The 25,661-nt window shown below is 40.6% G+C and overlaps 1 protein-coding gene across 1 annotated transcript; it reads left to right on the top strand.

Annotated features, from left to right (window-relative positions):
• The first annotated feature begins 326 nt into the window (after positions 1–326).
• TMEM47 (transmembrane protein 47) lies at positions 327–24,131 on the top strand. Its single transcript, XM_051811722.1, has 3 exons — positions 327–857; positions 14,146–14,286; positions 20,504–24,131. Exons 1-3 carry the CDS (start codon positions 632–634, stop codon positions 20,680–20,682), a joined length of 546 nt encoding a protein of 181 aa, XP_051667682.1. The 5' UTR covers positions 327–631; the 3' UTR covers positions 20,683–24,131.
• The last annotated feature ends 1,530 nt before the right edge of the window (positions 24,132–25,661 follow it).

Raw genomic sequence — 25,661 nt, 5'->3', positions numbered from 1 at the left:
TCCGCTAATAACTTGTGATTTAAAGGTCACTTCAGAAGAAGAATCAAGGTCAGGCACCGCTAATCCTGCATCCGAGGCAGCCTTTCCTTTCCCGTAGTCTCTCGCCGCGGCGGCAAGAGGGGGCGGCGGGGCCGGGGCTGCCGAGCCCGGGACACCCCGAGGCCCCACCGGGGACGGGGGAGGCCGCTCGGGGGCGGCGGGACTCCAGGCAAACCGAGCCGAGCGCTTCCCTGCGGCGGGGGAAAGTTCCCCAAAGTTGGCCCCGCGGGGCGGAGCGGAGCCCGCAGCGCCCCCGCCCCTTCCCCGGCGGAGCCCGGGCCGGGCCGCCCCGGCAGGGGCGGGCAGAGGGAGGAGCGCGTCGGGCCGGGCCGGGGCGGGCGGCGCTGGAGGGACTGGGGGGAGCTGCTGCACCTGATACACCGGGGCGGGAGCGCAGGGAGGGAGGGAGCGGCGCTGCCCTGCCCGCCGCCTGCGAGAGCCTCTCCCCGCCGTTAGTCAGCGCTGGTCTCGCTGCCTCTCCCTCCGCCCGCCCCTTCTGCGCGGAGCTGGGCTCTCGCTCCTGTTCCCCTCGGGGCCGGCGGCAGCGCGTCCACCTCCTCCTCCTCCTCCTCCTCGTTTCCCCTGGGCCCCCATGGCTTCGGCCGGCAGCGGCATGGAGGAGGTGCGCGTCTCGGTGCTAACCCCGCTGAAGCTGGTGGGGCTGGTGTGCATCTTTCTGGCGCTGTGCCTGGACCTGGGAGCGGTGCTGAGCCCCGCCTGGGTCACCGCGGACCACCAGTACTACCTGTCCCTCTGGGAGTCCTGCCGCAAACCCGGCAACTTGGACAGCTGGCTCTGCGAGTCGACGCTGCACAGCGGTGAGATACGGCTGCCCTGGACCCCCCCGGGTACCCCCGGCCCCGCTCCGCTCCCCTCCGCCTTCGGCGCCCCGGCCGCCTGCTGTCCTCTCTCTGCGGCCCGTGCCCGGCCCTCCTTCGGTTCTTGCTGCCTCTCCCCCCTTCTCGGCCGCCTCTCGCTCCCCGGGCACTGAGAATTATTCCCCCTCCCGCTGCCCTGGCTGCCCCACCAGCATCTCCCAAGATGCCTCTCCTTCACCCTTGCCTCCTTCTGGACTGTATCGCAGCCCCTTCCCGGGGTCAGCCACCCCTATCCCCGGACGGGAGCAGTGCCCGAGGACCTACCCCGCCACCCCCGCTGTCCCTGCTGGTTCCCCGCCTCGCCCGCTGCCGCCCTTGCTCCCCGCGCCGGGAAAAGTCACCGGCACCTTTGTCCTCCCGCCCTCCGCACCCCTCCCCTTCCCTTCCCGAGCCTTTTCGTCCGTCCCCATCCTCTTTCTCCTTCTCCCTGCCTGCCTGGTCCCGGCGCTTGCCCTCCCCAGGCTGCGCGACTCCGAGCCCGCATCTCGCCGGCCGCGGGCTGGGGCGGAGGCGGCGGCGGTCCCTGCGAGCGGCGTGTGCTGGAGGGGAGCGCCGCGCTCGGCTCGTCCCTCTGCACGCGAGATGGCCCAGAGGGCAGGAGAGATGCGGGGCTGGCTTCTGTGAGCGAAAGGGATGAATGGTTCCGTATCTGACTCGATGTTGTCAAAAAAGATCCCGAGTTTGGACTAGTTTTGATTATTTTTCCGTGTGGCGGCTTTCCTATACAGTGAGAAGCTGTTTGGGATCGAGTATCTTGTAATTCCCCTCCGCTCCCATCCCTTGAAGTCACTGGTCTTGGAAAGTTGGGGCTTCCTAAACCAAAACTGGTTGTTTGTCCAGAGTGGAGACGCCTGGGCTCTGACTCTCTCCATCAACCCGGGTTTGCTTGTGTGTGTCTTTCTCTAGCAGGTACCGATCTTCCCATCGTCTTTCATGCTCCTTTGCCTTCATGCCACACTCCCCGTTGTGATTTCTTGATGCTCATTCGCTCTTCACCTTTCTAGTTCTTTGTTATTTTTTTCATGTCATTTCACTGTTGCTTGGAGTACTTCAAAAACAGGTTGTGAATGATAAAAACAAGCTGCCTGTTGAATATTTTTCAGCAAATTCTTTTGTAGTATGGTAATTGTTTTGGTTTTCATGGGCGGTTTTATTTACTTTATGCCTGATAGCAACTTCTGGAGCCCCAGTAGAAACACTGACAAATGCAGCCAGCCTCCCCCCACGTCGTTTTCATCCCCTTCCCTGTCCTCCACACACACACACACACACACTTGCCTCGCTAAATCATCCATTTGGATGGCTGTGCTCTCTGGTTGGGTAAATCGTGCAGGGACAAGATGTTTATCTTGGGAAGGAAGACAAGGGACTGACTATATTCTAGATGTGTTCTGTTTTCCTCTCTCTTCTGACGTCTTTGTATAGGTCCTGGGAAATAACTGATTTCTGCTTGAGTAGGAATTGCACAGGTTTCTTTACTGCTGGGCTTATTTTTTTTTTCTGTCGTGTGCAGTAATATTTGAGGGTTTGAATGTTGTTTGGGATTTTGTTTTAAATCACATAACACCAAAATGCATTGTAAAGAAACGTCGGTTTCAATCAGTTACCAGGGCATCTACAAAAAGTTTGGAGTGCTTTCTTTTTCTCCCCTGGTATAAATGGAAATTTATGTAGGAATGTCAGCTTCTACGTGTCTCCTTAGCAACGTGAATCCTTTGCCCCTTCTCCCTGTCTCCTGAAATAGTATCCCCTTGATTGCAGAAAGACTTTTCAAATGGCTTGAATGAGAACCTGCTTCAAATCCCTCCCCCCCCCGCCGACTCCTCACACACTTTATTGGGCTCCCCCCTCCATCCATCTCTCCCCGTCACGCATGCGTGTGTAGACACACATACACACAAAAGTGGGACGTTAAGAAAAGCAGGACAGCTCATGGAACAGCATAAAAGGACAGTAATCTCTCGTGTTCCTCTACTGGTCACCTGTCTGTTTGTGGGAAGGTGGAAGATGAATGGGTGAGGACGGATAGGAATGAAACATAGTTTTGTTGGATGCTGTGTGTTGAAAGTCTGTCCTTTCCTGGTGCTTTCTACTGTCATGTGCCCAGACTCTTGCCTGTCCAGTTTTATTCAAGCTCCTTGAATGAGCTTTACCCATTTTTCTCAGATACTTTCCAGTCTAGTGGAGGCAGGTTTCAAAAGCTACTGGTGAAGAAGTGAATGATTGTTTTACTTGAGGTGACTGGAACAAGCCCTTCACTTTCCTCATGTTTGGCACACAATGCTGCATTCTGAGCAGACCTGAAATATGAGAAACTGCACCGTTCTCCCTTTGCCTTCTGCTGGTGTGTTGCAATGCTATTAAAGTCAGTAGGAGGACTCCCAGTAAGTTCACCAAGTTGGATTGGGCTCACATTTGAGACCATTTTGTGTGCTTGCCTTCATATTTTAAGTGCACCTTCCTCTTACATTGAGAATCTAGCAAGCAGTGTATTTTGGAGATAGTGGAGAGCTCCCACAGGGAAAAGCTCTTTTAGTTTGATACCGGTGCAGGCAGCTTTGCAGCTAGCTAGCTGTGAAAAGCAGTAATACACACAGGAAAAAAGGCATCTTCACCCATGGTTTTAAGAGATTTACTTCATCATCCCTTGAAGGAGAGCACCTCAAGTGGCATCATCAAGGGCAAGCTCCTGCTAGAAGCTGTTAAAGCATATTTGAGGTTTAATTAAAACCTTTTGTTGTAATTAGATGTAGGACCCCTGACTGCTGTCAAAAGGGCAACTTGGTAGTGGAGAGCAGAAGGAAATGTACAGAGCACAATTGCATTGGCTGTTATAGCCAGAAATAATCCCTCATTTTTCCGTGAGCATTGCTAGTGTTTGGAGTATGTATTCTCACATTCAGTCTTTCACTGTTCCAATGGCTTTTTTTATAACTTGCAAGCAATCTTTTTTTTTTTTTTTTTTTTTTTTTTTTTGTAAGTGCAGGAGCTAGAAAGGTATTCTTGCATAACCCTTGTCGTCTTCTTCCCTAGATGAAATTCTAAAATTCCTGCTATCAGCAGCTTCAGGAGCTGAAAAACTAGCAAAGTTGCCAATGTGGAAAGCTTTGTGATAAAATCTTGAGATCCAGAAATGCAGCTGTAAAGTTTCACCAGCTGTCTGGGCATAAAACTATTTTCTATGATCAAAGCTTAACTTGGTTAATGCACAAGTTGTCTTTAGGTCAGCTCTATTTTAAACTCGTGTGTCTTTAAACAATTTTTTTTTTTAGATCTTATTTGAAATGCATTATATCTAATTCATAATGGTTCATTTACAGATTTATCAAGAGTTATGTTAGGAATATTTGTCTTTCAAAGCATTAAAATTGAATGCATCCCATTTACAACTGCTTGGTGTGTCTCTACCTGTACAGGTACTTGTCTTCTTCCTGCAGAATTAATAACAGTAAATTTGAATTTGTGCAATAGACTACAGCCGTTATAGCTCTTTAAATCAAAAATACACATATATGATGTGGAAGAAATAAATGGCTCCATAGAATCTGATCTGCAGGTAAAGATTGTGTATTTTGACTTCAATACATTTATATGCTATTCATAGAAAACAGAGGCTCCTTTGCAGCATTTCAGTTTATTGTGAAAACAGCATATATAAAAATACATTTGAATGGTTTTGTACTGATTAACTATATTCATTCTGGTGAATGTGGGGGTAAATGGCTTTGTTACTTTACAACCTGTGTTTTTCCTTATGCAACATTCAGTTTTCTTTAAGAATATTGTGCTCTTTTAGAACTGTCCATGAGCGTTTGAAAGACAAAACATTCTTGAGCAACAGGGTCTCTGAATGTGTTTAAACTTTGTGATGAACAAACCATGAAGGTAAGCTTAGCTTACAGCACAGTGCAGTAAACAACTTGAGTCTAGTTTTATGCTTGTAATTTTGTTCTGATTTGTTCTTAAAATAAAAATAGCATCAGAGGCTGTTCATTCGGTAGCACTTCAAGGGGCTTAACCTTAATTATACATTAGATGCAGATATCTGAATTGACATGCCTGAATAGTCTTGGATGGTATCTCCTTGTTTGGAATTTAAGGAGTTGTTCCAAGGGGAAATTGCTAGCTCAAAAGCAGCTTCCTCATTAGAAGATCTGGATCATTGCTCAGATTTGATGTTGACATGTATTTGTAAAAAGCTCAGCAAGGCTGGTAGTTTGCTGTAAAATAACATAAGAAGAACTAATGTAATTTTACTAACCTGAAAAAAATGGCTCATACAATGTAAAGAGGAATGAATAAAACATTCCCTCTGGTTTTGAAAACTGTAGTCTGTAATTTTGTGTATTACTCTAATAATCATCCCCAACACTGTATCTGAAGGTGGATGTAAAATCAAAAGCCATACTACTTCAAACTTAGGTTCTAAGACTCTGATTAAGCTGACCTAACTTTGAAGTTGAGTGTAACTTGGAGATTGACCCTGCTTTCCATGGGGAGCTTGACTAGATGACTTCCAGAGGTCCTTCCCAACCTAAATTATTCTGTGATTCTATGATGGCTGATACTCTGTTATACCTGATTTCTACTTGGCTTCTTCAACTTGTGCAGAATGCCTTAAATTGGTTAACTACCCCTCACAGTAGCCCTTGATAGAATATTTTAAGGTCTGATCCCTCTTTTACAAATGGACCAGTTTTTTTAGCCTTAGACTTCCCAAGGCCATGCTCTGTGGGTGCAGCAGATCTGTCACTCCTCTTCCGCAGTCTGGACCTTTTAATATGATGGAGGCTTCCACTTCAGCCACCCTTCTCCAACCAGCTGAGATGTGGTTAGAACACATCTGTGTTCTACAAACATGTTCTTCACATACATGAAGTTTGTATGAGTTTATCTGATCAGGTGAAGAGCACTAAACACCTTATCAGTGATAATACTCTTAAAGAAAAAAAAAAAGACTCGTAGCTATAATGGGTTATTGTTACTGCTGTTGTTCATTACAGTTGTAAAATCAATAGTGATCCCACTGTGTCAAGATTTATTAAATAAGATGTTCCTTCTGTTAGGAATAATACAAGTAGTTTTAATATTTGATGAGATTTTTCTATTTAGAATTGCATAGAGTAATCTTGCCTCTCTTACTAATTTGTGGCCCAAGCTGACCACGTAAGATTCAAGGTAACAAGCAGGAGGAGGGGTAAAGTCCATCCAGCTGTATTTCTTTGTGTTTCACTTATTCCAGTTCTGTAATATGAAGGCCATCATTTTGATGGGAAGTACTCCTGAAACTCTTTTAAATGCTAATTGTTTTTCTTAAGGAACAATGGAATGAGTTTTGAAAATTGCAGAGGATTGCCAGTTTGCTTGAAGAACACTGGTAACTGTGGAAAATAATTACATTCCTGTTCAGTTGCAAAGCATGCTACTTCAGATTGCTAAAAAGTAGTAGCATGTACAGAAGAGGTCAGAAAAGCTGGGCTTTTCATGAGAAGCTTGTATAACACATCTCCCACACTCCTTTCCTAATGACATAATTCTAAGATTTCCAGGTTTATGTGAAGTCCTTGGAGTTGTGGGTGTGTGCAGTTGTTTGGGGGTTTTTTTGTTATTTTTATTGAATGAATGAATAGCCAATAATTAAAATGGCATAGTAGCAAGCTAATCTCAGAAGAATGCCATATATCCAGTGGAGGAAATGCCTAAGTACATGCTGTACTATTCTGTGAATGAATTATAGCTTACATGATTTTCTGTAATACTGTGCTTGTCTTGAAGACCTTTGTTGGCAAAAGTGATATACAATGCATATTGCCTTTTAAATGATAAAATAAAGCTCTATATAATGGCACCACTTAATTCTTTACTTGAAGTTGTGCTGTATTTTAAAGATTTTACTCTGTGATTTTGGAAATAAAGGCAGGCCACAGCTCAGAGCACATGTACAATACACCCCACCCCTCTGCAAACTGTATATATTTTGTATAAATAAGGAATGCAAGCTTTACTCTTCAAGAGAGATGTGTGTCTGTGGGCAGATGAGCAAGCACCTGCTATGTTTCAAAGTGCTCATACATCTGTAACCCCCCGGGCACTAGACCATTTTGTTGTCTTGCAAAATCTGTTGCTTTTACACAGCAGTAAAGTTGCTTACCATATCTTTATTGCTTTTGTTGTACAGTCCAATCTCCTGTAGAGAGGGGAGATAAAACTTGGGGCAGTGCTGAAGCACACAGAAAGTTTTGAGTCCTGCAGCCTCAGAGCCACGTGTCTGATGAACATGGCAGCCGAGATGGGGACATCAGACAGGTTAATGTAGTCTGTATTTTATGCAAAGCTGCTGTAGGGACTACCCTGGGAAACGAACCATTTCTGCTTTGTGTGCTGCTCACTTCTCTGGGAAGCAGACTGTCCCCTGCACTCTCAGTGCCATCTTTGGGTGAATGGCACGGGGGACTCCGCTTTTCGTTGCAAAGTGACTGAGCGGAGTCTGTATAGTGGCTGCCTAATTAGTCCCCCAAACTATCAAGCATGCCCTTCCCAGGCTGAGGAGGGTAGTTGGCAGAGTACCTACTGCCTGGAGCATCCTGCTAGTAGTCTGTTATCTAGCTTGGAAAAGAGTCAGCCTCTTCCCCTCTCATCACAGTTATCTTGTTGTGGAGAAGAGGAAATCCATAGGAGGAGTCCAAGCGAGAGGGGTGCAGCTCTGTGGATGGCTGCTAAGGACTTTTTCCCTCAAAGGTGAGAGAGCCCTGAGTCTGGGCTGCCTTACAGTAATGGTCAGTATTGTACCTCAGTGGAAAGGTGCATGAACAGCAACAGAATGTGGGAAGGGACCAGTTAAGTAAGAGGCACTCAGAAGCAAGACTCAAATTTGGGTTCCCTCACATCTGTTTGCTCATGGATCTCATAAATCTCGTGCTCGTCTTTTTCAGGCTTAGGACTAGCAGACAGAAGAAGAGAGTAGTTACAATCTACCCTAGCAGTTAAAAAATCCCTCTGGGAAATGGGAGCAGAGGTTTGAGTCCGAGCTGGAGCTGGGAAGCAAAGACCTTGCAGCTTCTGAGAAGCTCTCTAGCCTCTGGTATATGGCAGCCAAGGAGGTGTTTGCCTTTCCTCTTTCATTGGTTGGTTGCCATCGTTATCCATTAGCATTCTGCATCTCTGTAAGACACAGGCATATCTGGGTCTGCCCCAGTTGGGTGTTTTTTGGATGTCTCTGTGCTTGTTCTCTTTTTCCTTGACTGATTCTAAGTGACTCTCCACTTGGCATCAGGAGCACTAAATCATCCTACAAGCATCTTGTACAGTAAATGGAAAATGACTGATGCCTTATGTGGAGCCTCTGAATTATCCTTAGAAGGCACTTAGGGATTTTGGCACCCAGAATAAAATGCTTAAATTTCTCTTCAAGTGTTGTCAATGTCCTTGTGATTTAGAGCTATGGGAAAGTCTTCCCGTTAAGCCCACGGGTGTTGTGTGAGACTTGGGTTATTGAGGACTTTGTCCCATGTGTTATGTGTGGATGAAGACTGATTTCTTAGGGAATAGCACAAGTAAATTTCCTGTCGAAACAGCAGAAAATGACATGTCTTCAAAAAGCTTATTTTTAACATATTTGTGACCTCACATAGCTATTTTATGTGTTCAAATTTATGGCTTTTAGAAGAAAGCCTTGGTGTGAAGTGTTTGAGTTCTCTCTTAAGGAAATGATGCATTCAGCCACAGCTGGCTATTTTCCATAGCTCTGGTAATGCTTTTGAGTGTCTGAGTATCCACATGCACAAGTAATTTTCATTCTTTAGAAAAAACCTTAATCTATAAAATAAAAAGACAAGGTAAAAGGCAGAGTATGTCCGTGCAGCAGCCAGCAGTAGTAAGTATAGTACACTAATCAACAACAAGCAGAAAATACTTGTGATTTTTGTGCAAAACTCCACTGTAGTAAGCTGTAGCTAGAGCAACTTATGGAGGATTGGTATGGATCTCTTCAGAAAGTGCTTCTCTCTGCAGCGTGCAGAAGTGTATGCTACAGAGTCTCAAAAGACTCTGCTTGCAGTGCTGGCTATACAAGAGCAGAGGAATACAGACCAAGTAACTTACGGACATGGGGCTTTCCAGCTTTAGCCAATATCCCTTTCATCCACAGCTGAATTCATCTGAGAATCTCCTTAAAAGCCATAATTATGGTTCAGGTGAGGCTCCAAAGGACTGACTTCTCTGTGGAGTAATTTGATGTGAGAACTTATGGCCACTGAAAGTTCTTATTTTACCTCAGCATTTCCACCAAATTCACTGGAGCTTCCCCTTCCACTGAAGTTTGTGCATCTGATTGTGCTGAAGAAAGAGAAAATCTTACTGGTTGTGCAGTGCACTTTTAGAAACTGGATTCTACCTTTATGGTTTTATGTAATCACTGCACTTTTTAAGCTTCTGTTGGCTATTTGATGGCTAAGTTTGAATATGAAGCAATTAGGAATATCTCTAGCCATCTTCTTTATCTAAGTTGATTGTTATGATATTGAGTGGGTTATATTTAATTTCTTATATGTGGGTGCCTCAGCTTTCTCTGCTTGACACATTCTTTCAAATTCATTATTCTTTATATTAAATGCTACATTACAATTTCTAAGCGTATTTATTGGCTGAGGGCAGGTACGTGAAAAGTAGAAGCTTTGCAATGAATCAGAAAAACTTCTGTGAATGTTGCATTTTGTTCCTTACCAAGGTTTTGCTTGATGCTAGAAGAAGGTCAGTCATTGCCTTCATCATGTAACAGCTGAATGTATTTTCTTACTTTAGCCTTTATGAGAAGGAGACTTGGTGGAGAGCCACTGTATGGAAGAAAGGAATATTTGATTGTTTCGTAAGAAGTTAATTCAGCTCACATGCACTGTCTGAAAGAGCCCTATACACAAATGTTTCACATGTTCCACAGTATATTTCTATGCCCACCACTTCTTTTAGTGTAGAATACCATGCAGATAAAATATTTAATTTTGGGGTACATTGCTGCAAACAGAACATCTGTGACAATGCTTGCTTTTTGCATTGCTCTTTCTCATGTTAAAGAAGGACCTAGTTATTAAAATGAAAATTTCAGAGCTTTGATGAGTTTTCTTCTTTTATGGTTTTTTTCTGATTTTATTCTAGTACTGAAGTATTATTTTGTCCAAGAAATGGAGCAAATAGAGCTACTCTTAATTAAAAATTACTGTACAGCTTAAAGCCTTAGGTCATTTCTTTTGAGAGAAAGAAGGGAGGAGAATCACATATTTCAGTGTGCAGTTGACACTGGGCTTCTGTATCACTGAGAAACAGACCGAGTTTCCAAAGAGGAAGGAGACCAAGCTGTCCTTACAAAAAGGCCCTGACTGATGTATGAGCAATTAGCCCCCAAAACCATGATGATATTGTTTCAGTTTTTGGAGTTTTTTGTTTCTAACTGAAGATGGTAATTTTAATGAATACCGTACATGTTTTGGAAATATGTGTTAAGTACCTATGTTCATATTTATATATATATATATATTTCCAAATATTGAAACCCAGATTGTTATAATTACAAATATGCAAACAGTGTCATCACTGTCAGAACTGCAGTATATATTTCTCATGGTTGTGATGCTTCTTAGGGATTTGCAGATCTAAAAATAGTATATATTAAGTGAGGCTTTTATTAAGAAATCTCTGGAGTTACTTAAGAACTGTCAAAAATGTTTTAATTCTAGTTGTTCAGATGGGATAGGCGGTATTATCAGTGTAATTCTTAAAGTATTGCTAAAAAGATAGAACACTGAAAAAATCTGAAGTTATGCATTCTGTAGACTTTTCAGTCTGAACCAATAAAGCAACTTATTTGAGGCATGACTATGAGATTTTTTAAAAGTTTATTAACATTTGTGTGACTGAAATCTTACTAGTTCCTAATATTTTTCTGAGGTAGATGTGTAATGTAGAAAATCAGCAATGTACAGTGAAAAATACTGATGTGCACTCTTAAAGCGTAACCGTGTTATGTTTTGAATACAGAAAACTAATAATTATCATCTCTCAGGTCCTATTTTGCTCATATTTATGCGTGTTTCTACCTCTGTGAGAACATGCAGTCTCACTGAACTGCTGAGGCTCTTGAACTGAGTATAGTGACTTATTTGCAAGACTAGTGCATGCCTAGAAGTGGTAGAAGCATATTTTGGATATTCTTAAAGTAGGCTTGTGATGTTTATGTTCTGTGTACCAGTAACACTATGTAACAGAGCAGTCTGCTGATCCCATTTTAATGCTGTGTGTTATAAATCACTCTTGGGTAGTCTGAGGAACAGTAATGATTTTTATTGTAGAAAACTGTGTTTGCTGTATGTGGTTATATTGTTGTAGCTATCTGACTTATAGGGTGTTCTGCCTTCAGAGGTAGTGATTCGATTTTCTTTGGATGTTTCTTTTATTTTGTGTAAAGTCCAATGGCCTGGATTTTTCGTCAAAAAAAATTAATTGCTGTCAAGTAGAAGACCCAGGCAGAAGAGTTTACTTCCTTAATCCAACATAGGCTTTATTTTGTCACCAGATCAAACGGCTTTCAGAGTTGGAAGTTGAGATATTTCCAAGGTGACAAAAAATTTTAAACATGTAGTTACCGTGGTAGGCAGTATAGGAAAGTTTAGTCCTGTATTCTTTGTGCACTAGTGTCTGACCTTCACAATGTTCTTCAACCAAAGTCCCACTCACCTGCAGCTCAAGACAAAGGCTGGTAGTGTTGTATGCTCCTCTGAAGGGAGGCTGGAGCTAAAATAAATAGGCAAGTTCAGGCACAACAGAACACAGCATTCACTACCTGATCCTCAGCTGGTAGTGTGAAACAGTAAAAGTCTCAGTTTTGTGCTACTGTCAGCATCACTGAGTAGGTTGCCTTACTCAAGAAATTAATTTTGTTTATCCAAGTAATTTCTTTTTTAGTTAGCAGTGTAGGTGTCTTCCAACACTCATTTGTCCTTCTACCTCCCACATCAGTACTATAGTAAGGTAGTTTGTTTATTTTTTAACCTTTATAAAATCCATATATGTCTGTCTGTCCTGGAAGTCAAACTATATTTTAGCCCCATGTTTATATTATCTTTGCCTAGGTTATTTTCAGTTGTTTGGTGATCTGACCAGTGTGGTTTTGGAAAGTAATAGGATACTCAACGTTTTTTCCATTTAGCTGCTACTCCAGTGTTGCACACCTTCCCTTTGGCATCTGATCAATGCAAAGATAACATTTAGTATTTTATTATTTGCAGTGGCTGTCAAAAATCTTAGTTTCTGAATTCTCCCATCTGGCACTTTGATTTATTTAAACAATTTTGTATGGCTTTTAACTTTGGTGCAATATGGATTTATGTGTCTAGTCTTCATATCTGTGTAATTTTCTAGTGCAAGGATTTCTTTCATATTGTTCCGAAGTGGTCAATTCTGTTTATTTATTTCTGTATTTTATATCTGTAATGCACTCTGATATTGGAAGAATCCTTTCTAAATCATCAGTACACTAACCATTTGGTGTTTCTGAACAATCATGTCAGCATTAAAAACAACTCTCCATAACATTTCTATCCAGTACTAAAATCATATTTTCATCCCAATAATGATAGTATAGCAGTGGGACACATAACAAAGACATTAGAGATTGCATGCTGACAGTAGGAGAATGAGAGATTGTTCCCAGCCTTGGGTTTTAGTCCAGTAAGAAAAGAAGGAGTAAAATAGCTTGGAAGGTTGAGTACTTAATAATTAAAGTATTAGTAAACAACATGCCTGGATTTCTGAAAAGAATGAAAATAAATGTGTGTACTTGCACAAACATGCATTTAAAGTCACTTTCTTTCTAGCTCTTCTATTTACTTTCTTCTTTCAATCTCTTTCATCCTTTTTCATATAATATATGAAGGCTTTTTGGTGATAACTACCAGCATTCCATTCCCAAACTCCACAACTTCACTGTCAGTGTCTTCAGCAGATTAGACTAATCTTGAAACTGGATGCATTGCTTTTTAAAACAGTGCTTTTTACTCTTCTCCAAAAGAGAATGTGCATTTTTGTTGTTGTTATTTTAGTAACCTTGAGATCTCTAAATTTATTTTGGAAATAATTAATCTTATTTTCTTTGAACTATATAATGCATTTGGACATTTTATCCTGAGTATCACATGGGTGCTAGTATTTTCAAAGTAATGAGATGCATAGGATCCATAGGTCCTTCTCCCACTAGCTGATTTTATGTCATCTTCCTTGAATTGGTAAATAGTAGTGATAAGTCCTTGATGCCTGTTATTGGATAGAGGCAAAGTCTTAGATATTCTCCTGCAAAAAAGAGACAGCACAAAGCCTGTGCCTTTCTAAAATCCCACAGAAGCTCTTAAGTTATATCTTGAGTGTTGTATAGACCCATCATGGTCATCGGTTTACAAATGGATTTTGGTTTATGTGATTTAAGACTGCAAGAATGTTGTTTATAACCGCATCCATTATGTACGAGAATAACCAAAAAATGCACTGGACCAAATGCAGAAGTTGCTTTTGGGGAAAGAAGTGACACTTGAGGATAACTGACATTTTAAAATGGGCTTGAGATTTGACTGGGTCTGCAACTAATGATTGTTACTGCCTTTATAAAGGCTTGACTTCCAGCTCTTTTTTAGTGTTGAATATTTTTTTAAAAATTCCTTTGAGCATCTCCTTCCTTTACCTCACTTTTATTATTCATATTAAGTGGCCTTGGTGCTTTCCAAATGACAGGTGTGTATGGTGAGGCTCCATGCATTTCTCTTGGTATGTCATCCTAATCAGCTGGAGCAGAGCTTTGACTTTCACTCTCTTTTGTGACAAAGTTACAATAGACTGAAGGTCAGCTAACACACACTAGCTAATCCTTATCCAGCCTTGCTTTCTCATTCTAAATTGGATAAAAACCAGGGGACCAAATTATTCAGTTTTACTCAAGACAAAATCCCAGTGAGGCCAACTAAACCTTGAGTGAGTGTGGGAGGTTGTGGCACTTTGCTTCTGAGTTACATCTGTTTATAAAGGTGATTCACTAATGAGGCAAAAAGAAATTCAAGGCACAGCTGTTTATTTACCTGAACCTTGATGGAGCCTCCGTGTTCCTCATATTTTGCTGTTTCTGTCAGGTCTGTGGGCTTGTTTTGCTGAAATTAATTTTTTTTTTCCTTTCTCTTTTTTTTTTTTCCCCTAGACTGGCAGATAGCTACTCTGGCTTTGCTGTTGGGTGGTGCTGCCATTATTCTCATAGCTTTCCTGGTTGGGTTGATCTCGATCTGCGTGGGATCTCGGAGGCGGTTCTACAGACCAGTTGCAGTCATGCTCTTTGCTGCAGGTGAGCACTGGCACCACTAAAATGGTTTCATGAGAGCAGCTTCTCTTTTGTGAAGAAAACATGCCTTGTTCTGCATACTGATTCAGAGATGTTTGGTTTACTTCTGTGTTAACTCCGTTGAGATTTTGCAGGATATAGGTTCTCCAGAGCATAAATCACTTTTGCAGTTGCACTATTATTAGTTCATAAACAATTATTTATTTGCATTGTATTTATTGTATTATGAATTTCATGCAGCAGGGGAAACTACAGAGGATAAGTCTCAAAATACCCTTTTTAATCTGTGATTTTGTTCTGTTTGGTGTCCCCGTTTTTATTCTTCATGCAAAGCCACTTTTATCTTAATGTTTTTTCTTTTACAATTTTAAAATAGGCATATTAATGCCCAAAGATGAACCCTGGAAGCTCTAAATAGGATTATCTTGCAAGGTGTTTATATATGCCCCTGTGCCATAAGGAATTAATTTCATAGTGTCATCTTGCTTACTTAGTGATTAATTTAACAGGCTGTCACAGTGTAGTCCCTGCTTGGTTTAAAAAACATGAAAATGGAACAGTTTATATAAACTATCGCAAAATCTTAAGGGAGACCTGTGAATCTGAATTTCCTGTAAGACTGGTCCAGTGAGGTATAATTACAATATCAAATCATCTCCTTTTGTGCCTTTTGGTGTTCTGGGGCTTCATCAGCAAGGATGTCTCAGATTCTCCTGAGATTCACCAAGCATGGTCTGCCTTCATCCTGTCACTCATATCTGCATTGGAGCCAGCAGCTTAAGCCCCTTCTGATAGCCCATAATGAAGAGGATGACAGAACCTAGTCTTGGGGATGTATTAAAAAAAGCCACTTACAAGGATATGAAAGGATAAGAGCACAGAACTGCAGGGTGTTTGGGATGAAGCAGAGCTCCGGGGAAGGCTCCTGCTGCCCCCTGGTGTTAACCTTACCTTGATGGAGCCGCTGAATCCTTCAAGATGCACTTTTATGTGCTGAAGAGATATTTGTAGATTACATTTCCTTTTCGGAAATGAAAGCAACCTTGGATTAGATTCCCTCGATGGAAGTGGTCTGATTCTGTTCTATGTGTCACATTGGTTTGGTTGAATGAGTAAAGTACTGGTACCATTGTTTTAAAATTTAGTGTTAATTCTGAGATTTTAAAGCATGCTGGGCAGTTAACCTTGAAGAAAATGGGATTATTCAGTTTCTGTAGTGGTTTCGTATTTGGCTTTTGACTTTATTTCTCATAACATTGTGTAGTAACTTGGTAATTGTTCAGCCATACACTGCCTGTCTTCCAACTTGCTCATTTAGTATGTAGTTAAGTTTGTACTAAGAAAAAAAAACAACTTTCCCTAAGAAAAGATTTCCCCAAATTCTACTGTTTGTCTTAAAGTTTAATCTGTTCTCCTCTGCATAAAATTAGTTCTAGTCTTTACTACAAAAGGTTGGTGGTAGGGGGGGTTTAGTGCTTTGTTGCGTCTAAGAGGAAAATGTATTGGTCGTTTAGCCCAAATATTCTATATGACTCTGGTTAGGAGTCTACCAGCTGCCTCTGGAAAAATGACATAGTATGAATTGCCCAGAGACATTGAATGATCTGTGTGGGTGTCAGGTAGAAAATGTCTCTGAGTGGAAGAAAGGACAAAATGGAAAAGTGTGCTTTAGAGTCCAAACAGTTGGCTCCAGGATATTTTTTTCCTTCAAGGTTTGATTTTTTTTTTTTCCCCTCAGTTTCAGATTTCAGTTAGCAACTCTGTAGGTGAGGGAGAAGATTGACTGACTAGAACTGGAAGAGATGAGAAAGCAAATGGACAAAAAAACCCCTCAACCTAGACACTTCAGAATAAGCCAGCAAGTAATGAAGAGTTGCGAATGTATTTTCACAGAACTGTCAGTATGTATTTTAATGGTGAGAGGAACAGGAATACCTCAGGTAATGGAAAAATGTGGCGTGCACAGAGAGGCAGTTGCAGGATGTTCTGGAGCCACCTTGGCTCAGACAGCTCTTTGGTCTAGTAGAAGTCACTAGCTTACGTACTTGCTGGGATATCTTAGTGCTCGTGAACCAGACTGGCTCTGAAAACTGCATCCTCAAAGCACCATTTCACAAACATGTCGGTATAGGAGTTTCATGACGCACTTACCAGATAACTAAGTGCTAACCGAGTCTTAATTTTGGGTCAGAAAGAGAAAGTCTACCTGTTGGAAGTCCATAACAGGAAAAAAAAGTTTGCCTTCTGGTGCTTAACAAATGTAGCAATGTTTGGGAGAATAACCTGTTCAGGTTAGTAAGCTTTTAACACATTTCACAAGATGGTTTTATATGCAAGCTAGGGAAACAGTGGCTAAGGGAAAGTATTACAGGTGACAGAGTAATAAAAAATGGTGGCAGATAATATTTGGAGAATATTTAGAGGATATAGTTTTTAATTCTCACAGAGAGTCAGAGCACAGTCCAGCTGGATTGAATCCTGAGTTCTGTGGTATTACCTATTGTCATAATGATGTGGAAGATAGAATAAAAGTTTATTTTTTCAAATTTTACAGTGAAGCTAGAAAAAGTTACAGATACATTTGAAGACAGAATTTGATTTTGAGAAGTTGATCAAATGGTCTGAAAGAGTAGGACTGACTTAAGTAGGATATAGTGCAAGTTGCTACAGGGCAGCAAAAAGAGTCATAGTATCAAAGAAATACTATTGTGAAAAATACTCTGTAGGTCATGTAGTCCAATCTCCTTGTTGAGGCAGAACAGTCACTAACAGCGACAGAATTGTCTGGACCAGTTTTGAAAAAATTCAAGCATGAAGATTACACAGCCTTTCCAAGCATGTTCTCCTTGCCCCATACTACCCTCCTTATGATTTTTTTTTTTTTTTGGCTGATGTCCATCCAGAATCTCTGAAACTGAGATTTGTGTCCATTTTCATTATTGCCAGGTTGCCTGATACTAAAGAAGACGGATTTTTTTCTGTCACTGCTGCAGCTACATTTTCTGGTAGTCTTTGAAAGTGCAACACCTATTAGTTATTAAAAAAGTGCTTTACTCATGTGAAATTATCAGAAGGAATGGGAGGAACGGTGTAGAGAACAGAAGTGCAGAACTTACTAGCCAGAACCACCACTTTCATAATTACAGATCAATTAGAAAGCCGCACCATAAGAGTGTGTGTGTGGGGGGGAGATTGATATCAAAAGTGTTTTAGTCAAACATTTGAACAAGGAAAAAAAAAGATGACTGAAATTATATTTTCCTAGTTTTAAAGCATTTGTTGTTTAGGCTTCTGCATGTTTAGTGCAGTGAGAACATATAATTACTTATATTTCATGTAAATGGAATAAAACTAGTATTCCTGTTCCCATATTGCAAACATCATAGTGCTAGTCATAAAAATGGGTCTACATTTGAAGTGAGCAATCCAGTTTGAGATGATTAGCCTTTCTCGAATAGCATTTGAGTAGCAGATTTTTTAAGATTTCCTTTGCAGCCCGTTGTTTCTACGGAAAAAGACTAGTGCTTCTGAAGAGAGTTTGTACACTCTTCCCTAAAGCAGGCCAACATAGCATGGAGTTCCTTTAAATTCGTTAGAAGCAGGTCAGTAGTTGCAGGCGTTGGTTTCAACATCTTTTTGGGTCATACTGGTCATTTCTCATAACTTCACTGGCTGTTGTTTCTCGCTTACACAGCTCCCTTCCTGCTCTACAGGGAAAAACAATGACAGAAGGCAAAATTAGTGCAAAGTGATGACAGTGCTCTGTAGTGTGGCTGTTCCCACCAGCCAATTGCTGCCAGCACTTCCTTTGAGTTTTGCAATGGTGTAGCTGGACCAGTAGTAGCGAAAGCAGGAACTATAAAAATGTCAAAAACCCCTTTTGTGAGTGTTGCTGCTTTAGCAGCATGTTTCTCTTCCAAGAGAATCACTTTTTTGTTGTGTTTTGACAAGTCCAATCTGTAGATTGAAGTTAAGCATACTTCATATGTTATACTGGGGAAGGTGGAGAGTTGCCTTGGTTTGCACTTGACACAGACGGAGCAGTTTCTGTATTGACTCAGCAGAGATACTGCATCCCAGTTCAGGAAGTCACTAAAAAAAGTTGTTTGTTTCCATACATCTTTGGAAATCCTTATTGACTTTGAATGGTCTTAAAGATGTGTTGAAAGCTGAGCATATGTTGAGGTGCTTTTGGGTATAGTGATGCTGTCATTATACAGAATTGGAATGCACAATCTTTTCATACGAGTAGGTGCTTTCTCTAGTGTATCCTGGCAAAGTTTCTCCAGTGTTGCGCAGTATTTTGCTAGCTGACAGACAAAAAAATTATATTAAAATGGAATAACATAAAGTAACACTTCAATAACTGTAGAATTAAAAAAAAATCCTGTGGATTTTGGTATCCCCATCAGAAAATCCACTAAGCAAACATTATTCAGGTTGTTGGTCTCGAGTAAGAGTCCAAAGATTAGTCTGTAGGCTAAGACGGGGAGAGCTGGAATTTCCAATGAGTTTTTTATGAAGTGTTATAGAGGGTCTAATGAACATGGGAAATCATCTCCCCATACGAGTCCTGTCCATAGGACAGGTGAGCTTCAGTCTCCAGGGATAATGAAAGGGGCCAGTTTGACAACACTGAAGATGCATGTGGGAGTGAGAAGGCAAATGAGAGATTTTGAGTGTGCAAGGTGTTCGAGCAGTGGGAGAATATAATTACTACTTTTTTATTTTCCTGTAATTTCTCAGTGTAATTTCAGAACAGTTTCTGTGGTCCAAAGTAGTCTTCCTCCCTTTTATCCACTGGCATTTTATATTGGCACTGGCTTTGTAACACTTCTCAAGTTGCATCTGTTCCTCTTACAACACCTAATAAACTGTAAAAAATGATCCAGGAAATGTTAAAGAAAGTAGTCATTATGGCATTATATGGCATACCACTGAACTTTGTCATCAGAGCATGCATCAGGCCTGCAAGTACTTTAAGCACATGCTTAGTCGTGTGTGTATTCCCGGCCTGGCTGTAGACAGGGCCTGGGGTGTTTTGCAGGGATGGTTATGTGCTGAAGTCTTTAACATTGCTACTGTTAAATGATGGAAGGGAGCACTGTGATGGGACATATCATGTATTTGAGGGGTAAAAGGGATGATTCCTGTGATGTTTGATCTTTTGTGGGTGCCAGAACAAGAGGCCTGAAGAATCACTACATCTTACAGCTTGTTCTTGTCTTCAGAACAAGTGTGGCTTTCACCTGCTCACCTTGTAAACTGTTGTCCCAATATTCTGTTAACAGTGAGTCTGAATTTAAAAGAGAATGGATGCCCGTGAAAATGAGATAATCTTGTGAAAATGAGATAATCTTATGAAAATCAAGGTTCTTCGTCTTTGTATTTTTCAAGTTACTGTATGTGGGGTTTTTTAACGTAGCACAATAATTAACAGCTTTGCTGAATTCCCCTGCAAACGTGTGGATCAGGCTGCAGCAGATCTGGCCTCTGAGACAGTGCTGTAGGAAGTAATGATTTTGAAGGTTTTTTATTACCTTGGATTTTATCTATTTTATTAGCTTTTTTTCATCACAAAACATTTCTGACCCACCCCCTAAATCTGTAATATAAGGCAGTGTTTTGCCAGTTTGAAGTTTAGTGACTGATCAAACTTTATAGATTCCTTGGTATTCTGTGTGACAACATCCTTAATTCTGATTATACTATACAGTAATGCATATGAAATATGTAATTCAGTGAATGTCTACTGAGCATAAATATGTATCACCTACTACAGTGAATTATTTCTAGGCTAAGTAAATTATTTGATTCTCAGCTATATTTCTTAATATTCGTTTATTCTTGTGTCTCGTTTTGACTTATTTATAATGGCAATAGAACAAGTTTTGCTATTATGGAAAGAATAATGACTGCAAACTAAAACAGAGAGACAGAAAGGAATACAGAAAATATTCCTTTTGCTGTTTATTTTGTGGACATTTGAAGGATTGTCATTATACCATAGCAGTAACATTTGTTCATCAACGAGGGAATATGGAAAAGCTGCTGTGTTGCCTGTGAGCGAAAGGAAGGTAATTCAAAAAGAACAGTACTTCCAAGCTAAAAACTCACCAGGAGCATTTTATATGTTAATTTCAGATATGTCATGTTTTCCTTGTTTTAGGGAAACACATTAAGGCTTCTTTTGACATTTGTATTATTTTTTCTCTTCCAGTTGTTCTCCAGGTCTGCAGCTTAGTCCTTTACCCGATCAAGTTCATCGAAACGGTCAGCTTGAAAATATACCATGAGTTCAACTGGGGCTATGGCCTGGCATGGGGTGCTACTATATTTTCATTTGGGGGTGCCATTCTTTATTGCCTGAACCCTAAGAACTATGAAGACTATTACTAGAATCATTTAATGAGAAGAAAAATTAAAAAAAAAAAAAGGATTACCCCATCTTTTCTAGCTCACAGTTTTTTTAGAACACTTGTGGAGCACCAAACAGTCTGCTCTGTTGATAAAATAGCCTTTGCCTTTTGGGTGTGAACACTGTAACCAGCTTTTACAACCATTTAAAAGAACTGCAAACACTAGGATTACTGATCTTACACAGGCAGATGCTGCGAGCTGCTGATACGTAAGCTTCATTTTTCCTGACAACAAACAAAAGGGTCTACGTGACACAGCGGTCATTGTGAGAAAACTAGTTGGAATGAGAATGCAATGCCAGCATCTGCCATTGTCTTCAGGGGAGCAGCTGGTATAGGCTCCATTTAGAAGTTTCCCTGTATCATAGAGGATTCAGAGGTCTGATAAGCAGGCAGTGGCATCTTGTACAATAGGCTGTGTTGGTCCCTTGTTACTTGCTCGAAAACACTCTTAAGAAATTAGTTTGCAAGTGACTGTGTTGAGGGAAGTGAATGTAACTGGTTAATGACTTGTCTAATATCTGCATTCAACAGTCTTCTGGGAGAATAATTAAAAAAAAAAAGGAAAACCCAAACAAGCCACCAACCCGCACAGGATTTCATGAATTCGACATCACCGTGCCAGCTGTAGCAGATTGTTGAAGGAAGTCCAAACCAGACTTCTGACTGTGTAGTTGGAAGTTGTCTCAGCTCTTGAGTATTTTGCTGGAGGGGTGGAGGTAAGGGGGAGTAGGAAAAGACCTGGTCTGTCCCTCAGGCATCTGAAAGGTATGAATGAATTGCAGTTGTCCTAAGCAACCATTTAACTTCCAAACATTGTCATGAAAAGAATGCATATGGAACAAGTTCAGTTATATTTTTGAAAGGTATTTGTTAGTATAAATGAATATATATAATGCAGATATTTATGCAGAGGGAGAGAGACAATTTGTCTTAAAATTATAATATGAGCTGTGATGCAGTGGTTAAAATACTAACGTTGTACACATTCTGGAAAGTCTTGGATTGATACCCCCAATTTTGGTTGGTGTTACAAAATAAACATAAAATGGTTTGTCTTCTGTATATGCCCTTGTACAGACTCTGTGTTATGGGAAATGCTTAAAAGTTCACATCAAGTTAAGGTAGAACTGGACAAAAAAACTACTTGCTATTCCATGTGTAATTTAATACTTACTAAAAATTCTTTTCTAAGCCTGTTGCAAATTAAAAAACTGCCATTTTTTAAAAGTCTAGTTAGGTTCTGAATGTCTCTGATCATCAAGAATACAGCCGAGAATCCATCATGTCCATATGAAAACATTAGCACTTCAGGAGGTAATCTCTTGTTTTTAAAAGCTGAATTTATAATGGACTGTCTGATGATTATGTACATCCGTTTATTCCTTGCTTAGTATGTTTCCCACTTAAAACATCCAGAGACTGTACTCATGAAATGAAATAGAAGATAAAGTTGGGAGAACTTTCACATATATTTAATCTGCATCACTTTTATTTTTGTTTACAATTTGCTTATTTGGATATTTTCAATTAATTATGAGCATATTTTTATACAATTGTAATCTTCAGAAATAACTATTTTTTTTAATGGAGAAAATTAAAATATATTCTATGTGGACCTCTGCACAAGCAGATATGCTGGGGCTGCACATCCACCTCTGCACAAATGGTTTTGCTGGTTCCATGGAAAAGACTCCTGGATTCCTGGATGTTAAGATCGCATCACTAGTGTTCATGCTGTGCCACCATTTACAGGGCACTGAGGTTCTGCAGTGACTGTGGGACCACAGGGCTGCCTTTAGGAGGTTGTTGTGTGAGTATTGCTGACGTATGAAGAAGGTTTATAAAACTCTGGGGCTCTCTGGAGTTCGGTCTTTTACTACCGTGGCAGCATATTCCATATCGGCAGTCTTTGCAGGACCAGTGGTGATTAATTAGATTAGATGGAGCAAAATGATAGCTTGACATGGAAGGGATTGTGTGGCAATGCCTGGAGAACAAAAAGGAGAGGAAAAATTATGTCCAGTTGTTTCACAGGCACCAGAGAGCGTTTGTAACTCTGCTTTTTTTCCTGAGACTGACTTAAGGCAGATATTCAGTATATAGTTAACTCTGTATCTTGCTGAACAGCTGTGTAGTTCTGCTTTTATTTAGCAGCATGGAGAACATTGTAGTTTGGCATGGGAATTATGTTAGCGTAGAGAAGCCCACTGTGAGAAGACGTCTGTACCTTTCTAAGAGGATGGTGTTTTGGTGCTGACAATGAGTGGCACTTGGTCTGTGCTGACAAGAAGGTACAATGCTGAACCCATATCTTATCCACTAATTTATCAAATTATTTTTCTGTATATAGAGTTTGAGTGAAAGCAACTGTCAGGCCTAAGGCAAATGCAAATGAACGGCATGTGCTCTGCAAGTCACCGGCTGTTAATGTGAAAGGTGTTCAGGCAAAACAATTTACAAACATGAATGCCTAAAGACAAAGTTCTTTATTCTTATTTGAGTCAGAAGTTTGATTTTTCAGTTTCAACATGTGCTTTTCCTCTTGAAGATGGTGCAATCTACCAGGACACACCTCTCAGACTCCTCAAGCCCTTTGTGTTTGGGCATCTAGTAAGTGGACATAGGTACCTACCTTTAGCTTAGGTTGCTACTGCAGTGGCTTTATTTCCCCTTTACCATTGCAAATTTCAGCAAGCATTCTGTTTCTCAGCACTGAACTAAAAGCAAATACAACTTTATGCTGATTTTTTTTTTTTTAGCCACAAAAATGATGCATATCTGTGTCTTGAGTGTACGTATGACAAATTAATAATTTTGTATGTTGTGCTTGTGTCATGTCACCATTATTTCAGTTGTTGGACTTTATCTCACTGGCAAAATGATTCTCTCCCACAACAAATCCATTTTTTTTCTTCCAAATATATATGAATAAATATATATATAGCAAATTTGCAAGCAGGGCTAGTTATTTGTATTTTTTAAGCTTAAAGTATACCGTCCGGTGCTGACAAATACCTGGCACCTCTTCTGGATTTCTTGCACAACTTCGTTTAGCTTTTGTAAATTTTAAAAACAAATATAGAGAGACCTATGTGTTTGAAATATAAATGATATATATGGATTAGCATGTAACTGTATATTATTAAACATGCAATGAACTGACTGGCAAGTGAAGTCTAATCTTATGGCTAGCAATGTAATTTATTCAGACTGTATTTTTGTACAGCGCAGTGCACACTAACCTATTGCCTCTGTGTCCTCTATAATGCCTAAAACTGTGCCTAGAAATGTCATTTATGTCTTTCAAGGAAAAAGAAAATTACTAAATGCTTCATGTTGTTGATAGTATTGGTTTTTCTGATGTTGTTCTTTATTTATTTTTGAGAAGTGTATGGTATGTTTATTAAATGAATCCATCACAATACGGTTCGTTTTAAATGGTCATTGTTAGCAGGGAAAGATGGATGTTTTTCTATCTGAACTTTTAAGTTTGCAGTTTTATTACCATTTCTGCATTTCACGATTTTTGTAGCTTACATGAAGTTTTATGTGAAAAAGTAACTGAAATAAAAAAAAAAAAATTGTTACACTAACAAAATGTGCCTGTTTTGCTCTGAGTAGAAGATATATGCAGCTGAAACAGTGTGGTTTCCTGTTGGGCAGGCTGAGAAGGAACAGTCTTCTTAGGCTAATGAATATGCCTGGTATTCAGTTTTTCCATGCTAAAGGAGTCTTATCAAAATACACAGTGGGGAGAGAGGGAGAGATGGAGGGGTTTCACTGGCAAGATCCTGCATCTCACCTGGCCATACAGCAGTAGCACAGAGCAGGTTTCTGAGTGTCACAGAGCCCATACTGCCTTTATAAAAATGTAAGTATTGTAATATCAGAAACCCATGTTTTTAATGTAAAAACCAAGACTATGTGTTGAAATGGGCCTCTATACTGAGCACCTTGTTCCAGTGGGGGAATGTATTAATTTTATACAGGTTTCTTTTTCACATTTCCAATAATTAGTACTTTTTTTTCTATTTTGATTCTGAAACCTGGGTTACTTTTCATCCTGAAAAAAAACCCAAACCTAGAAAAACAGGTGCTATTTTTGAATCAGAAATGTGGTGTTTCAAAAATGGAAAAGCATGTTTAAAATACTAAAGACGTGATACTGTGTTTTTTCTACTGTTGGGTAATGCACTGTCATCCCCTGCATGGCTGGATACCTCTCAAGTAGGCAGGCAGCAGCCTGAGGCTGCCAGCAGAAAGCAATAGGAGAAGGGGAGGCAAAATCCTTGGTTGGCTTCAGTGGACTATTGCAGTGAGCAAGTGCTGAGCGAATACAGGCACAAGGGTGGGGTACACAGAGTGGAAATCAAGTGATGGAAAAGGAATTCAGGGCAGGAAGCAAGCATGATGGGCGTGGACAAGGATGGGAGGTGTCTGAAACTTTGTTTTCTTTTGAAATGTAAGTGAACTGAGGGAGGGTGTTCATAGGGAACTATGAATCCACAGTCACTGGGAGTGAGGGAGCAAGCTGGAGGTGATGGAAGGCTTGTTTCTTGACATCTGCATCAAATTCTTGTAGTTGTGGCTTTAGAGTGAACAGTGCCCAAGGGTTTGACCTTGCCTTAATGCCCGGATTTATCTGTGTTCCTGCATGTTGGCACAAGGGGGGCCCACTGGCTTCAGGGGAAGAAATGAAGCATAGGGTAAGGGTGCCTTGCTCAAACCTTGTCTATCCAAACATACTGAATGATAGGAACGCTGGCTGGACAAGCCCTGGCAAACCCTCAGGGCACCAAAGATGCCTCAGCAATCTTGGCAGTCTTGAGTGGCATCTTACAATGTGTTTGGCATCCACCACAAAAGGAAGTCTGCACTCTGCTGCTGAACCAGATGAAGTGTTTCTGGATGCATGGCATGTTGTAAACAAGAGGAAAATGTGTGAAAGATGGTGTA

The sequence above is a fragment of the Manacus candei genome, unplaced genomic scaffold (genome assembly GCF_025592945.1).
Source record: "Manacus candei isolate 608988 ecotype Guabito, Panama unplaced genomic scaffold, ASM2559294v1 h1tg000083l, whole genome shotgun sequence".
NCBI lineage: Eukaryota > Metazoa > Chordata > Aves > Passeriformes > Pipridae > Manacus > Manacus candei.
This window is presented reverse-complemented; position numbering and strand designations above follow the sequence as displayed.